The sequence below is a fragment of the Sinocyclocheilus grahami genome, unplaced genomic scaffold, assembly GCF_001515645.1.
Source record: "Sinocyclocheilus grahami isolate Dianchi unplaced genomic scaffold, SAMN03320097.WGS_v1.1 scaffold25.1, whole genome shotgun sequence".
Classification (NCBI taxonomy): domain Eukaryota; kingdom Metazoa; phylum Chordata; class Actinopteri; order Cypriniformes; family Cyprinidae; genus Sinocyclocheilus; species Sinocyclocheilus grahami.
In genome coordinates this window covers 4,400,908-4,418,606 of record NW_015505204.1, presented here as the reverse complement: position 1 = coordinate 4,418,606, position 17,699 = coordinate 4,400,908, and the positions used below count along the sequence as shown (strand labels likewise).

The following is a 17,699-nucleotide window of genomic DNA, read 5'->3' as shown; positions in this document are numbered from 1 at the left end:
ATGAAGTTTTAAAATAATAGTTACAATTACATAATATTTCTACTTCAGTTAATTTTTTTATAAACAATGGTGGCTGTCATAAAAACTTGATGGATTTATTCAAACAAGTGAAACATTGAAGAACAGTTAAATTTATAATGAATGTTATATGGTGCATATATTTAGCAAAATGCCCCTCTCTACAGTTTATTTTTCTATCTGATTAATGAGTTTATGGTCACCGAATGTTTTTCTGAGGTAAATGTGATGTTACGTGACATATTGCTTACAAGACGTTATATTGACGTCTTTGCACGGCTGAAACACTGATTGAGCGATTACTTGAGACAGTATACGGATTGTAAAGTTGTACTCTTTCTTTTAACTTGCCTTCGGATGTTTAGTCATGATTATTTTGTGCTGAAACTGGTATTAATGTGGAGGAGATGATCAGTTCACGTGCGCCTCGCACTGCCGCCTCTGTTGAACTGAGGTGCTACAGCGATCTGTCACTCCACATTAAACAGCGCCAAAACGGCATTTATTGTTTGAATACTGCATTACAAGGGACAGAATTTAAAATCTGAGACGGTTTCATATTAAAAGTACCAAAGCACAATGCTTATTGCGATATATTGGATGGGAGGTGCCCTTTAATGTTCCATCCATTAACTGAAAACAGGCTAAACTAATCGATTCTTGGGATTTAAGAATCGATATCGTTCCGTAATGCGAATCGATTAATATCGAGATATTGATATTTTTTACCCAGCCCTAGTAATTATAAGAAATGTTTTTTGTGCACCAAATCAGCATATTAGAATCATTTCTGAAGGATCATGTGACACTGAAGACTGGAGTAATGATAATTAAAATTCAGCTTTGTGTCACAGGAATAAATTAAATTTTAAAATACACTGAAATCACTTATTTAAAATTGTAATAATACTTCACAATATTACAGTTTTTACTCTATTTGATCAAACAAATGCAGCCTTGGTGAGCATAAGAGAAAAAGTAAATAGATTTAACTGGAACCTTTCATTTTAATAGTGTAGGATCTCACCATTTCCTTTATTTCTCAACCGGATTTAAAAAAAAAAAAAAAGTACATGTGCTGACACCGTTTGGTAACCGAAAAGTGAGAAATGCGATCCTGCCTGAACAGACAGAGTATGGAAGTGAATCATAAGGGGTGATCAGTCCCACACACAGCTACCGTGGCCCAGCACTTTGAACAGCTACACAATTCTGCATCTAATCCTACGCCAGGCAGTCTTTGATCATGCGATGACTGCTAGACCATTATGACCAAACATGGACATGCTTTATGAAACAGCACCTGAAATAAATAAAAGGCACAGCCTCTAGATTAGTATTCATGTCATTTCAATGTGAAATATTAAACATTAAAAAGAATATTTAGCTGTGCCCTGGTGCATGCTGACATCTATCTATCTATCGTTTTTGAAAGTAGTATCTTATTCTCACCCAGGCTGCATTTATTTATTTAAAAATACAGTAAAAAGTAAAATTGTGAAATCTGATCAATTAATATAATTTTCTCTTTTAATACATTTTAAAATGTAATTTATTCCTGATCATCATTACTCCAGTCTTTGTCACATGATCCTTCAGAAATCATTCTAATATGCCGATTTGCTGCTCAGAAAACATTCTTATTTCTTTTTTTTCTTTCATTATTATTAGTCAAAACATTTGAGAAATTATTCATTTTTTCAAGATTCTTTAAAGAAGATTCAAAAGAACAGCGTTTATTTATAATATAAATCTTCTGTAACATTATGAATGCCTTATGACACTGTTAATTTAATGCATCCTTGATGAAAAGTATACATTTTTTCCAAAACAAAAAAATATATACTGATCCCAAACTTCTGAATGGTAGTTTATATAGCAGTGACTTATTGTTTTAAAAAAGGCAAATCAAGCTGCCTGATGCATATAAAAAAAGATCAGATTCAACATTAACAATCTCTCGAACTCACATTGCCCGTCTTTATAATTCAGTCTCTCACCCTCACACACAAAGAAAAGCCTCTGGCCCAAGACAAATCTGAAAAACAGTAGGAATTATGAGGTTAACGTTTCACTCTAAATGAGTGTCTACTTCACTATACAATATTCATAAAGTTGGTGTCGCACAAAACGCAGAAGGCTCTGGAACAGGGAATCTAAACTTAGCCCTTAAAAGCTGCTTTCAAAGGTTTTTCGAGTTGTTCTGCCCATTCCTCTCCCAAATAGACCGTCATTTCCAGTAAAGGCAGCGCTAAGAGGGAAAATGACCTCATTCGGTCCTGAATGCAGTCACCAATCTCCATGTTAGTCGATTGTCCTTTACAACCCGCAGGAAAGAAGTGACGAGAGGAATAGGAAGAAAGAAAATAAGCGAGGACGAGAGAGACATGTTGGTGGTCTGCCAGGGAGAGGAATCCTTTGTGTAGAACCTCTCTTCTGATAAACCCTGAAGGAAGAATGATAGAGAAAGAAAATAAAAGAACGGGAAAGAGATGGGGAGAAGGAAGGTTCACATAGAGGGATTTCTGAGATTAAAAGAAGAGGGGACAGACTGAAACTTGACAAAGGTCTGAAAGCTTTATCTTCAAAAAAAAAAGAAAAATAAAAACCCACTGTAAAGCTCCATCTGATCCTATACTTCAAAGCTCCACATACAGTATGGGAGCTTCCCTGTTACCTGACTTGAAGTGACACTGACTCGGCTAGAGATTTGTTATCCAGTCTCCTAATGACAGTAACTGAAAGTAAATTAATTTCTAATTTCATATCTTTGTAAGCCAAATCCATCTATAACAGCATCTAAGAACTGCAGTGAGTCACTGCGGCACAGCCCAAAAGAAGTAGGTGGCCATCAAGGCGCTACTGTTAGGAGAGAGAAGGATTTATCATACAGTATTGAGCGATGGCAGATCGTTTGTCCACGGTGTACCATTCTTGTACAGTCTTGTAAAGCATCTTAAATTACATTCCAGCTTAGGTCCGCCATTGTAACTTTATTTCGTTGTCCGCTTGAAGTGCAGCGATACATCACACAAAATAATGAAGGACAAGTTTATTTTGGCTTATACAGGACTTTCACTTAAGCTGTAGTGATCCCTCCTTGGGGGCATTTGGGAATGTAGGAACACAGGTAAAGTGTAAACAAGTGCTGGCACGGTATTTCAAAATGACAATGCTGTTGTAAGCTAAATAAAAACTGACATCTTAAAATGACAAAAAAATCCTAACTATATTTTCGTGCTATAAATATTTTAGTACACTACTATATAAATATGTGAAATTTATAAATGTGTTAAACTGATCAAAACAAAGAAAAAGACTTGCAAAAATGCATAACGGCCATTTTGAATATTGCCTTTCATGCAGTGTGTAATGTAGCTGTATGTGAATGCAAATGATCGGCAAGGTGTAAAGCCGAAAGTGCATGATAAATAAAGTTATTGTCTCCCAAAAGAAAAAATCAACTCCAAACAGCATAATGGAGTCATTAGTATTTCGAATCCCACTTCCATGACAGCTACACTGGGTAACACATTTGCATAATGCCCATCTATGTTCTACGTTAGCCAGTTGCGCACAACTATACCCAACCTCAAACACGTCATTTTACTGACGACTGCTTCTCTAATCTCAGGGAGTTGGTCGCGGTATTCACAAACCGCTTCCTCTTGAAAGACAGTACCCAGTTTATTTGGACTAGCTGGCTCCACTGAACCTGCAAGTATGACAAATAACAGATGTTTATATTTTCTATCGAGTGTTCAAAATACGGAACTATGGCAATGGGCGTATAGTTTCCGACAAGTGCTGCAAGCTGTAGACCAATCACCAACAAACTGGGCCATCTGACCAATCAGAGCAGAGAAGGCTCACAAAAAGGAGAGGTTTAGAGAGACTGAATCTAGTTAGAACTGCTTCGAACGAATGGTTTGAGAATTGTTGGAAAATGAGGTGATATTAAATGCATATTTTGAGAAAACGAAAACATTGTTTGACCTTGCATGCATGTACACCTATTGTAGGAGACTCCCAAAACAATATTTGGAACCTTAAAATGGCATAATATGGCACTTTAAAAAAAAAAAATCTACCTTTGAAATGTAGTATACATCATGATTTGAAAAAGTATTAACTGAAAAATTACCTAATAGGACCTGCAGAATGTTTGTGCTAAAACTACACTTTTTCCAATTATAAAGATGCTTTTTAAAAAACACTCTTTTTTTCTTTATTACATATTTTATTTCAAATATTTTTTTTTATGCTACAACATAAAACTAAGTAGCATTAACCAATTCAGTAAAGTTAGTTTTATTGTGGCTGACATCATCAAACTAATGTCACGGTGACATCAGCAAAGTGTCTTATAAGCTTGTTAGCGACGTGGTGGCTTTTACCCTTCGAGTGGGTTTTCTGTGCGTTACAGTGTTTTTTTACAGGCACTTGGCACTGCTGATGACATCATACGATCTAATGTGCCAGTGCAACCTCAGTCTATTGTTAAATGAATAAGAAAATTTGAGTGTGTGGGAGACGGATAAGCGAAAAAGAAAAGGACTGTGTGTGTGTCTGTACACGTCCGCCTGTAAGTGTATGTTACATATTTAATTTATGTCAGCCCCTCTATTTTGTTCTTCTCTCTCATAATGCACCTCTCTAATACAAATGGGATAAAAGCAGCTTCTATGGGGCAGAAAACAGCTTTAGTGTTTAACTCTTCAGGCCTGGCTCTCTTTCCTTCAGTTTTCTTTCTCTCTCTGCCCCCTCATATAGACCCTAAACGCATATGCCCAGACCTCATTCCAGAAACTGAACATGCAAACCACATAAAGCAGCTCATCAAATATTCAGTCCTGCCCCCTCAGTGTGCGTTAGTGCTCCCTGCCCTTTCTTTCCCATATCAGAGGTGGAAACATGGATAAAAAGGATGCGCCCCGGCACCTTCATTTTTAATAACATAAGGAAAATCTGGGTTTACAGCGAAGCAAAGCATCCTCCAGGACCCTCAGATACACACTCTCAAAACACACTCACGCTCCCCCCAGAGTACACTGCAAAAAGACATGCAGTTGAGCTTGATCAAAGCAGGCCAAGAGACACAGTGGTGGTACAAGAGAGAAAGGATGTATGATACTATAGAGATAAAGGCCATTCTGAAACTTTCTAAAGCAATACTTCATACAAAACCTAAAATTATGGCATTAAGTCACTCCAAACTTAAAAGTTGTAGTTTTTTTCCATGGATCACAAAAGGACACGTTTTGAAAAATCTTTACATGGTTCCGTCTAACTCCTACTTGTTTAAATCTCTTCTTTTGTGTTTCATAGGGAAAAAAGATGACTAATATAATAGGTGCTGCATTTAAGAGATCAACAGATAATCGATAATTTAAACGGGTCTACCTACAAATGCATGTAAATGTACATGCAGTATGCAGCCAGTATACTATGCAGCCACAGTTTTTAACAAAATCCACTCGTGCAATACTTCAATACTGACAGTATAGTAAAATCATACTCTTTACTTAATGTTCATACAATTTGTGATTTAAAAAGAAAAACGTGTAGAAAATCAGTCCTGTGCTAATAGCATCATGTATACAAAAAGTCACATTTCAAATATTAAATAGCATCATGTATGCAAAAGTTACATTTAAGATGCCAAATGCTCTTTAGTGCTAAATCGACTAAATAGGTCTAAACACTAAATTCATTAACACAGTTAACTAATTTACCTAATTTGAAAATGAAGCGGTTTTATTCGGTTCAGTCTAATCAGAAAGACTGAGACCATAAACATCACAAGCCGACCTTGATGTAACGGTCAGAGGTTATTTATATAAATAATTAATAAAGCACTGAGAAAAGACTTACTTAATTTGTGTGCAAATACATTTGGCTTGATATTTTGTTTATTTTATGTAAGGAAAACTTCATACATGCCAATGTACACTTCTCGTTTAAAAGTCTGAGGTCAGATTTTTTTAAATAAATGTATACTTTTTTTCAGCAAAGACACATTAAACACATCAAATGTGACAGTAAAAACGTATAATTTTACAAAAGATTTCCATTTCAACTAAATGCTGAAATGCTGTTCTTTTGAACTTTCTATTCATAAAGTAATACTGAAAAAAGATTCTACAAAAATACTGGGAAAAAATACTACATATTCTCAACTGTGATAAATGTTTTGTGAGCAACAAATGTGACAATGAAGACTGAAAAAATTCAGCTTTGCCATCACAAGAATAAATTATATGCATCAAAACATTTTCCATGTATGTATTAAAACACTGTAATTGTAATAGTATTCTCAAATTATTACTGTTTTTACTGTATTTTAAATCAAATAAATGCTGCCTTGGTGAGTAGAAGACACTTTTCCTACAGACACATTAAAAAAAATCTTACTGACTTCTTATTGAATGTGAAAGAATCTGACAGCAATTGTGATATTTTCTGCCTCTCTATTTCTGTTTATTTCAGACTTGGAAATGCATTGTGCTTGACATGTTATTGCACAGCCAAGGCTGTATCAGCCTCTGTATCAAAAGGAACTCTGGGAGATGATTAAAAGAAGGGATGAGAAGTGTTATGGGAGACAGCATGCAGGGGGCCTCTTAATGTTTGAGTTTCATTCACATCAGACCCAGCATTTGACTCCCTAAGCAGTGCTTCCCTCCTGAAGAGTCTCTTCAATTATTACCCTCCAAGCTCTACCGCAGCACTGGGGCCTAATGTGTCAAATACGAAGTTGGAGGATGTCGCTCGAAGGAAATTAGATAATGAAAAATCTGAACCTTATGAACTCTAAGCAACTTTCAATATATACACTTGCCATCAGAAATAACTTGTCATACATACAATGAGAGAATAAGCAGATAGTAAAACAAAAAACTAAAAGCAAGACTTAAAAAGAATCTAATTACATAAAAACAATGCACATTACATAAGAATTAAAACATCAAAATTACTGTCTGGTTTAAGCGAGAAACGTTTCTAACCACAAGCTTTGATAAAGTAGCACAATCCACTTACTTTGTGGTTGTATTTCATCACTGTTAAAAGGGATTGTGCATTCATCTAAAATTATCAAATCACTATTTGGAAGGGTAGTTTGAAGTGAACTCAGCCAGATGATGCAATGGGATGACATGGTCGTCTAGAAGAAGTTTCTACAGTTTATGTGGATGAAGACTGTGTAGTAATAGCCTAATAGTCAAATGCATCCATTTGATAATGAATTACAAATGTAAAAAAATCATTGATGTTTAACAAAATAAAGACCGCATTAATGAATCCATTTGCAATCATAAACTTTCTCGGCTCTTTTGAGGCAGCTCTGTCACTACCCCGGCCACAGGTTTCTATCACACCTACACAACTGCAACCCATTTTGCTATAAACACAGCTCATTGCCAACTTTGCAGAAACAAATAGACAGACAGAGGGACAGTGACAGGAAGACTGGCAATCCGTCAGTCTATATCTGATGCAGATGGCATGACTGATAAAGAAAATCTGTCAGGTATCTGAATTGGGTCTTGTTTAATGCCACACAGCTAGACAATCCAAAACATGGCATTGAATATTTGAGGCCTTGGTGGAAAACATCTTATTGATGCCAGATATGATGAAATATTCTGCGGTGGGTTGCTGTAAATGAAAAGTCGAGGACAAATAAAGCACAGAGCCAGCAAGGCGGTAATACATGCTTACCTTTTCGGCCATTGTTATGGCAGAGCCACCATGGATTCCCAGTATGGGCATGGAAGTCTGAGAGGAAACAAAGTCCAGCATCTGTGCCACGGCTTCCTGGTCCGTGCCGTCTCCATAGACCAGCCCGTGCAGCCTCTGTCGGGACATGAGCTCACACAGGTGCGTAAGCATGCTTCCTGGGTCCGTCTGGTTCACCTGGACGCTGAGAACGGTCACATCCAGAGGCGCACCTATCCCACGAGCCGGACGCAGAGCTGATTCGGATACTGTGGGGGTTTGGCCCAGTATCACAGCTACACTCAGGGATGGAGGCTTCTCTGCGGCCTGCGACCAACCCAGCAAAGCCCATAAGACCATCAAGCAGACTACAGCTCCCATCATTCCTGGCTTCAGCCCCTGTTAAGATGAGAAGTTTTAAAAAGATGCAAAACGCACTCAGTCTTACCAATCAGGCTTACCAGATCTCAATAGACCAAAATCAGATAACGCACATCCATAAAATTACATTCGCCCTGTTACTTGGCACACTATGATTCAGTGGAGGGGGGGACTGGGAAGCGAATCCGGAAGACAAGCTTTTAAAGGTTAAGATGATATGGCACTCTGTTCAACTACTCAATCATTTCAAGTCAATACTTTTCAATTAGCCTAAACAGTTAAATGGAACAGTGGTTCACTTATTAGCAATTAACTCTGATGTACTGTCTTACAATATGTCATCGTGGTATCATTTAAATGGCCTGTCTAATTGATAGGACTCAATAGCTTATAACGATTCTAGGCGGAATTTGATGCCCGAATGATTCCAGATGGCTAGTGTAGCCGTCTCTTAAATTATAGTAATAATTGATGAAACCATGCACTAACTGGAGTGCATTATAACTCCATGAGTGAAGAACAGCTTACACATGGTTAAATTTAAGTGCGTTGATGTCAGCGGTTCAAAGATGATTCAATCTCAAGAGATTGAATGTAGAAGTCAACTTTGGAAATAAGGAAACTGTACTTATGGCTTAAATGAATAGTTCACTCCAAAACTCAATCAGCACCTATCCCTATTCATTTTCACTGTAAGGAAAACAGCAGTGTGAACGTACTTCAAATAAATCTCCTTTTATGTTACAAAGAAAAAACATACAGATTTGGAACGACTAAACAGTGAGTGAATAACTGACAATATTCTTTTAAGATTAAAAAAAAAATGGATATAGATATTTTTTCCTGTTCATTTGGCTCCTTTTATCAAGGTAGAGATACTTTGCTATCAAACATGCTTTGATAGCAAGATTGATCAAATTCACTCTGAACTTTTCACTCTCAGAAATGTCACTGGATACACCTGCTTCATCCCTGGAGTTTAGTCATCAGTCATATTTGCACCTCCATTTCATTCACCGACTACCTTGGGCCATAGCCAATAACCACAGATGAAAAAGTACTCTGATGATGTTGAGAACTATAACAAAAATATATTAACTAGTAGTCAAATATCCTGTTTCTTATTGAACTCTGATTGAAAATGTCATTGGTAACACACAAGCAGGGCATATATACAGCAGCATCATGAAATCGTGTCAGTTTGTCTCTTAATATACTGCATGTACCAGGGCATGTAATTGAAAATCAATACTCATCATGACACAAAAATCAATAAAATGGAAAAGCCCTACAGTCTCCAAAGCTTGAAATTTGGGAGTTTGTTTGGGGTGCTCAGCAATGAATGATGTGATAAGAATGTGCTGCCATCAGCTACTACGAGTACTACCATTTTTTTATCACCAGTCCTCAACAAAGGACAAAGCTTAATGCAGAAGCTCATGAATGCACAGCTTAATAGAAAAAGTCCTACATTGGAATATTAGATGGAATATATTGCAAATACTTACTGTACATGTGGGTAGTTGAAAAATAATAGGGACAGGAACATTTTCAACATCAGCACATTTTTCATAATTTTATCTGCATTTCATAAAACAAATGTCCTGCAATGTGACAATTATATATATATATATATATATACACACATACATATATATATACACACAAATAAAAGTATACAGTTATTTTTTTGTAATATTTAAACATTTTCAACATCAGCACATTTTTCATAATTTTATCTGCATTTCATAAAACAAATGTCCTGCAATGTGACAATTATATATATATATATATATATACACACATACATACATATATACACACAATTAAATGAGTATGCTGATTTTTATTAGTAATTTTAAAATCACAACACTGATATAGCAATGCATGAGCAGAAGTGGATGACTGTTACTGCCTGATGCATTATATAATTCCTCCTACAATGTCATTTTTGAATAAATGAAGCAAAGACTTGTTTAACACTTGACAAACTAATAATTTATTGATGCGTTTTCAATTGTTGGCAACCACTTATAGCAGATAGTAAGAGGGTTTTGCTTCTGTCAGCTTAAACATTCAGCTGTATTGTGAAGCATACTAATTAGTGCCAATCACATAATTGCCTAATTGCTTTCTTAATGGTTGCACTGGTAGTTTGTGAGGGTCCAAAGTGGTACATGCCTCAATGACCACATTAGAGATTCCAGAGACAGGCAGTTGTGCTCTGTTACCCCTGTAACTTTCTCATTTAGTATACTTGCTAACATCCATAATTGGCATACTCACAGAGCTACCCCAGCAAAGCAACCATGCCCTTAAGTCTACCCCGGACTAGCACTTAGCGTTTGCAAATGCAGTGCATCACTCTGCATCTCGTTCACTCGTTCTGCATGTGCATCTGTCAGATTTGTTGGACGTTTTACAAGTAAATGGTGTGTAATGTTTTCAGTCACATTAGACATCACCTTCACCCTAAGCTTGCTACAACTGAAAAGCAGCCAAGGATCAAAATAGAGACAGTTCATTTCGCTTGCATACAAAAACAGACCCATGGATTTTTACACATCAAAATTTAAGCAACGCTGCCAAATACGTCTTGCCAATAGGAGTGTTTGTACGAGTGAGGTTTGAGTATATGCCTGGAAGTACCAACCACAGTTTTGATGGTCTGTCACAGCCCATATTTCATAATTCAAAACCACAGCATAAAGTGCCAAGTGCAGATCGGCTCCTCTGTTAGCAGAATATCACCGCTGAGATCACTTCTCTTCGCAGGCGAATGGGAAGGTTGTGGGTGGATTTCTGAGTTTGACTGTGTGGAAAGGTGGAGGGGTCAATAGTTACGAGTACTCTCAAAATAAGCACCTGCACTAGGTCCTCCTCCCCCATCCATTTCTTTTTCTGACCAACACGTACGCTCATATATTCCTTCTGTTTAAGGTCCAAAACATATTCTACCCAAGTATTTAAATGCAGACGGTTTACATAGTCCGTTTTCTCTTTCAGGTCAATACTGTTATGGTGAAGCAACAGTTTGAAGAAAATCTTGCTATGCAAATTTAAAGTGCGTACATATTATAGCAAATTTCATTTTAATTGCCAGAAATTTTGAAGGTAACTCCATTGCCCCCTTGAATCCTGAGGTTTGGTACCACCACAAGAGCGCATTAAGTACGTTCAACAGGGCAGCGCATTAGCCAAGTGCACATGTCTGCGTTCACGTATTTGCTTAAATTATGTTCCTGGCCTAAGGCATCACAAGAGTTGGCCCAATACAGCAAATGTAAGAATGCATTGCTGTATATATCTGGGCGTTCAGTTAAGGTCATTTTATCAAGACGTGTATAAGTGTCTCTATACATGAATGTGTGGAAAGGGAGGGGGCGGGTTTTGAAATATTTCAGCTTCTAAAATTGTATCCTCCATTGCATTAAAGACTATTTCAGGACTGGTCCTGTAAGCAAGAGGAAAACATCAAAAATGTGCTTGGACAACGTGACTGCACCCAAATCTGCAAGTCCCTCATTCCCCGTTTAGACCGAACCCGCGAAACAACGGCGCCCCCTGTCGGATCTCCCTGTCCGCCACTTCACACCCATTACTAAACCGTTCAATATTTAAAACGTATCTTACCTTGCGTGTCACGAGGTGTCAGTGAAGAAGACTCGCCGTGGTTGAAATGTGCCATCTGTGAAACTGACCGACGTCTTGTGAATGTTATCCACGAAGATTTCCTCACAGAGAAGGCGCGTTTCTCGGCGCATTTTTTCCCAGACCTTCGGCGAACCACCTTGACAGGAGCTTAAGTGTTCAATGTTCTGGAAAAAAAAGTCAACCAAAATCCTTACACCAGGGTAACAAAAATGACAGAACTCATTATTTAGTGTATTTCTATAACTTCTCGCTCGTGTTCAGTAGTCTACGAGCGAAAAGCCACACCGAAAGGCTTCGCGAGTGGGCAAACTGATCTGCGTGGAAGCGTAACGGTTCCCCGAACAGAACCAAGTCACCTCAGAGGCTGACTACAACACCACATAACCGTGTTTTAAGCAACATCTATCAGTGAGCTTCGAGAGTGAAGGTGTGTGAGAGACCCGGCGTGTTTAAATAACGGCCGGTGTGGTATTCCCCTCACGCGCGCGCGGGGTTTGTCTCTATGTAGGGCGCTCGCTCGCGCAGCAGGTGTTGCGCATCAAGGCGGTTGAAGTAATTTCTCCCGTCACCAAAATAAGCCGACGATTTCGTCAACGGGACGCTCCAACGACTCCCAGTTGGCTATGAGAGAGCGAGCTCACACTTGGTAAGGCAACATAATACGTTTTTTGATGTTTTATTGAAAGTAACGAGAGAACAACTCACCTAATATCCCCGTTATACATTTCCAATACACCAGTCAGGAAATTAAACCGCGTCCTCAGTAGTCTTCATCGTATAACCTTGATCTTTCTTTATAAACAAATCCGTCAAGTTCAGCGCTCTTAACGGCGCAATTCCACCCGTGTCCACCGTGTCCATTCCTTACAGAGATCAATTAACCAGTAAAAGGAAAATGTAAAAACGTTCAGTGATTCAGTCGACATACAACGACCACATGGATTTTTTTTTTTCACCTTAATATTTGTTATTTTTTTCTGAGACTCGAGCGCTTTCCGCAGTGGAGCTTGTGGAACAGGTCCGTGTGCCGCCTCTGAGGGGGATTCCGTCAATATCGCATCCTTTTGGAGAAAACGACAGCAACGCGCTGTATTCAGCCGTTAAACGTCGATAACGGGGATGATGTGTATTGTGGATAGAGATTCCTCTGCGACACCGTCGACTGAACTCGAGACATCATGGCAAACTGTCGAGCGCATGTACGCTCCTTAACATATCAGCGCGGAATTGAGACTGTACTTGCCAATGCCTCCCACGCGCTCCGCGCCAAATTCAACTCCATTCTCTAACCTTACCCCCTATAATTAAACACAAACATACGTTTCATATACGGATTTGCTGTCTGTCCATACAAACAGACTAGTCTTATCGCTTAGCTATTTGAGGAAATCATTTGGTTATGAGGCGCGTTCATATTTCCATCCAACTTTACAGACCATTGCTCTCAGACGCACACTCCGTGAATCGAGTAGATGGTAGATTGAGTCTCACATCATGGCAAACTGTCGAGCGCATGTACGCTCCTTAACATATCAGCGCGGAATTGAGACTGTACTTGCCAATGCCTCCCACGCGCTCCGCGCCAAATTCAACTCCATTCTCTAACCTTACCCCCTATAATTAAACACAAACATACGTTTCATATACGGATTTGCTGTCTGTCAATACAAACAGACTAGTCTTATCGCTTAGCTATTTGAGGAAATCATTTGGTTATGAGGCGCGTTCATATTTCCATCCAACTTTACAGACCATTGCTCTCAGACGCACACTCCGTGAATCGAGTAGATGGTAGATTGAGTCTCTCTCTCTCTCCATCACACACATGAATACAGTCAAATGATAATGAGCACCATTAACAGTCCCCTCGCACGATGGGCGCGTCAAAGCTGTGGAAAATTCTCAATCACACGACGCCTCAGTAAACAAGTCATTTTCCCGCTCGATGTTGCAAAACCATGTCCCATCCACTGTCGCCTCCACGCGTTAAAGAAAGCAAAACAGTTCAACGAACCGACTTCTGTCAGTCTCAATGAAAACGGTGATTTGGTGCTTGCTCCGTTTGCGCCCAAATTGGTGGTTCGTTATGAGTCAGACGCTCCCAGCTGTGTAGGAAATCCACGGGAGCCGTTATGATCCTCAACTCATGCAATTAAATCAAATGATTTTATGCTCTAAGATCATTCACCCAGTCAAAGGAAAACTGCTTGACAAGTCTATTTAAAGTCTTTTAAATTTAAGATTATTAAGTATAGATGTACAGAAGGCATGTGTCCCCTCAGATTTTTGAGCCAAGTGGATTTTAATGCAAATATCTATCTTTAAAAAATTAAGCTGCACCATTACTGTGTTTTTTTTTTCTTTAAGTGTTTGCCTTCTGGTCATGTCTAACCTTACAAAATCTGCTAGACAGAAAGTTCAGCAGATTACCACAGAATTCATCAAATGCAACACCATCTGATTCCTTTACCTGAAAATAAAGAGTACAATACTCTCAAGCTATGTTTTATTACATTTTACTGTATTGAAATTCATTTTGAAGATTCTCCCCCCAAAATAACACAGAAAATACTTCATAAAAAAACACCACAGATTCCACCTGGGCCTAGTCATGTCTTATCTGGCCTAGGGTGCTGAATGAGTCAGAATTGCCGCTGGTGCCCCCTGGAAAAAAAACTCTGTTATAGATATAGTTAAATTAATGAAATCATCTCTAAAAGAGATGGTTGAACCTAAATTTAAGATCAGTTTATCAGATTTTTTTGAAAGCATTTGTAGCACTTTATACTGCTATTCACAACACAGACCAGCCAGCCCACTATTTTATGGTTACCAGGGAACTACGTTTCAATATGATGTAACACTACAAAACCATTTCAAATGTATATCATTTAACCATTTAGCATAAACACACAGGCATGCATCCGCAAGCTATGCCTCAGGAACGTTCTTTGTCTTGCTGTTTGTCCTCACAAGCATTATAATTACTCATTCTTTATAGGTCAATCTTTACATACAAATATATTCATGTTTAGAAATTACCCACTTTGACAACCTACTTTCCACACATTGATTTTGAAGAAATAAAACTGAATACAACCATGCAAACTACTATAAAGTAGATCTGACGTATCTAAACTCATGTACATCGTAGTGTACTGCTGGTTTTTGTTACCCCCAGCATTTTTTGTCTCACTCATCCAACCAATCATGTTTCAGAATAGGCTGGAAAAGGACGTTTTACAGTCCAGTGAACAAATTTCAAGATGATAAACTTTACCATTTGTAACAGCAGGTCCATTGTGATTATCCATGTCTGTGTATCTAATTTTGGAAACCTATGCCCATTATCTGCTTGCTTGAGCAAATAATGCAAATTCATGGCTCAAAGGGAACTCTGATTTGCTTTGGCAGGAAAGATCTTCCTTTTCTTTTTCAAATCATACATCATCTCATATACAGAACACATTAACAAATGTTTCAGGACATTTACAGTGGCAGAATCTAAAACTTCCAGACTTCCAGTGGCTCAAACAGTAGAGAATGGAGCTAACAATGCCAAGGTCGAGCGTTCTGATAAAATGTATTTCTTGAATGGAAAGTAAATTGCTTTAGATAAAATTATCTAACAAATGCATGCTTTCTGGAATGTATTTCTGCTATCCATTCTATTTATTAATTCGTTGTCTAATTAACACAGGTTTGTGTTTATGTGTGGGCATGGAAGCATTATTGAAGCCCCAGAGTATCTGTAACAATTATTAACAAATCTTTTATACTGCGTGTGAATCACTCAAAGACACAAGCACTTATTTGCTTGTATTAAATCAGCCCTAATGCAGAGTTAAACTGGGTCAAATTAGGAGTTGTTTACTTATTAAATGAAAGCCCAGAACTGACTTGAAAGGAGTCGCAGGTAATTATCCATAATGAAACAATTTTACGACTGAGATAATACATTTTAGACATTTTCTTTTAAGGGGAGAGCTAAATGATATACTTTGGCAACAGACACAAGCTCATGTTGACTAATGAAGATCCCATTTCCTTGGACTGTTTGGATTTACAATAAACATTTAATTTCCCACATCTCACATCCACTAACAAACATCAATAAATTGTAATTCCGACACAGACAAAATAAACCAAGTGCAAAATAAGTAAGGCAACAGCTACAGCATCACAAAACATGCACAACTTCATGAATAAATGAAGAAGGAATTAAGAAATAAAGAAGTAAAGAAGAAATGGAAGAGAGGTTTGCATGAGTCTGTCATGAGCACAAAAAAGTGGGAAAATTCTGTCTCCATGGTAACCCAATTTTCAGTGTCACCACTTTTGTTACCAAACAGACCATGCTACATTACATAAAACACACACTCACATCCCCCCTTCACACACAGTGCGCACACACTCGCAAACATACATTCACTCAATAGAACAGCAGTGTTTCGCTCTAACAATAGAATTTGCATGACAGTTTTAGCTTTGACGCACCATAATATCTGTAGAACATAGCCATCTTTTGTAATTACTTTATTTTTTTATTAAAAGTTGTCAGAGAGCAAACTTTTACACTTTAACACCCTATCTATACCAGAAACATCTTGAGCGATTCAAACGAAACACTAAGACAGTGTTTACTATAACGATAATTATGCAGTTATGCATTTGCTATTAGTTTAAATTAAATCTAATCTTAGTCCTAATGCTTCTTTCTTTATACACAACATGACAAATGCACTCACACGAGCCCTGATGTGCATGCATGGCCTCACGTATAACATGCATGCTTTCACACATACTGTGAAAATCACATTCTGCACATAAGCTCAAGAGAGATGTTTATAATGTCTTTAAAATGATCAAATTAAAATGTGAACCTATCTTCATCTAATTTATAATAATAGAGAGATAATGCAGAAAACAGCTAAATTTGTCCTCGAATGCAGTGATTCATTCACTAGAGAAAGCTTAATGTCTCATTTTATTTGCGATGTCATTTTGCAGGATGTCCCATGTTTGTAGTAAATAGTTCCAATTTATTACACTGATTCCTGTTTTATACGCTCAATGCAGAATGATACAGTACATAGTGTGAAATGATGTTGAATAATGGATGCAGCATTATCACAATGCAATGTGGAGGCTGCCAAGCAATTTTACAAGCAACAATATATACTAAATCAGAGGTCATCTCATGCCAACACTGTCACTAATTCAATAGCAAAAGCCATCACAAACACATACAGTACATCAAATATTAAAGACATAAACTATAGGGGTTTTCAGAGCTTCGTGTATTCAATATCCAGCACATGGTCATTAAATGAATTTGAATTCTCATTTTGTATTCAAAATAGTGAGCTTTGCAGTTTTAGCTAAATATGTAATTGCAGATGAGTGGAGGTGGGAAATGCCCAAATTCAAACTGAAAGCATATGTATAGCTGAACCAGATGTCCTTTTTTTTTCTCCAGGTCATTAACATATTTGAGACCCTTATCACGTTTCTGGATTGGTCTGAAATTTGTCCCATATATAAAACAACTACTTTGTTAGGCCTACTGTTCTGGCAAAAAAAATGTGACATCTGGTCAACATACTTATAGGATAATTTCCTTTTTGATGATGGTAATTTCAGTCAGATGATCCAATTAATGAGATGAATGGGGAGAGAATTTGAAGGCTCTTCTGAATACTAATGAGCAAGGTGAACAATATTGCAAGAACTCATAAACAGCCAGCTGGACAATGATATGCTCTTGTTTCCACACTCTTAAGAAAAATGGTTCTAAACAGTACCAGAAAAGGGTTCTTCGGCTTGTAGCAGAACCATTTTTAGTGCTAAATGGAACCTTTTTTATAGGGTTCCATATAGAACCATATGGAGTTTGGTGTTAAATAACCTTTTTAATGATAGTTTTT

At 37.7% G+C, this 17,699-nt stretch overlaps 1 protein-coding gene across 2 annotated transcripts in view; it reads right to left on the bottom strand.

Moving 5' to 3' along the window:
* The window catches only part of grin2ab (glutamate receptor, ionotropic, N-methyl D-aspartate 2A, b), a 107,525-nt gene extending 94,268 nt beyond the window's left edge, over positions 1-13,257 (bottom strand). Inside the window, exons 1-4 of one of the 2 annotated variants that reach the window (XM_016249655.1) lie at positions 13,227-13,257; positions 12,478-13,070; positions 11,752-11,936; positions 7,741-8,136 (exon numbers count right to left, since the gene is read on the bottom strand). In XM_016249655.1, the coding sequence (XP_016105141.1) occupies positions 7,741-8,121 (381 nt within the window). In that variant the 5' untranslated portion in view covers positions 8,122-8,136; positions 11,752-11,936; positions 12,478-13,070; positions 13,227-13,257. Of the gene's footprint in view, positions 1-7,740; positions 8,137-11,751; positions 11,937-12,477 lie in introns of both variants that reach the window. The other variant, XM_016249649.1, reaches the window with a different exon arrangement.
* Between the last annotated feature and the right edge of the window lie 4,442 nt (positions 13,258-17,699).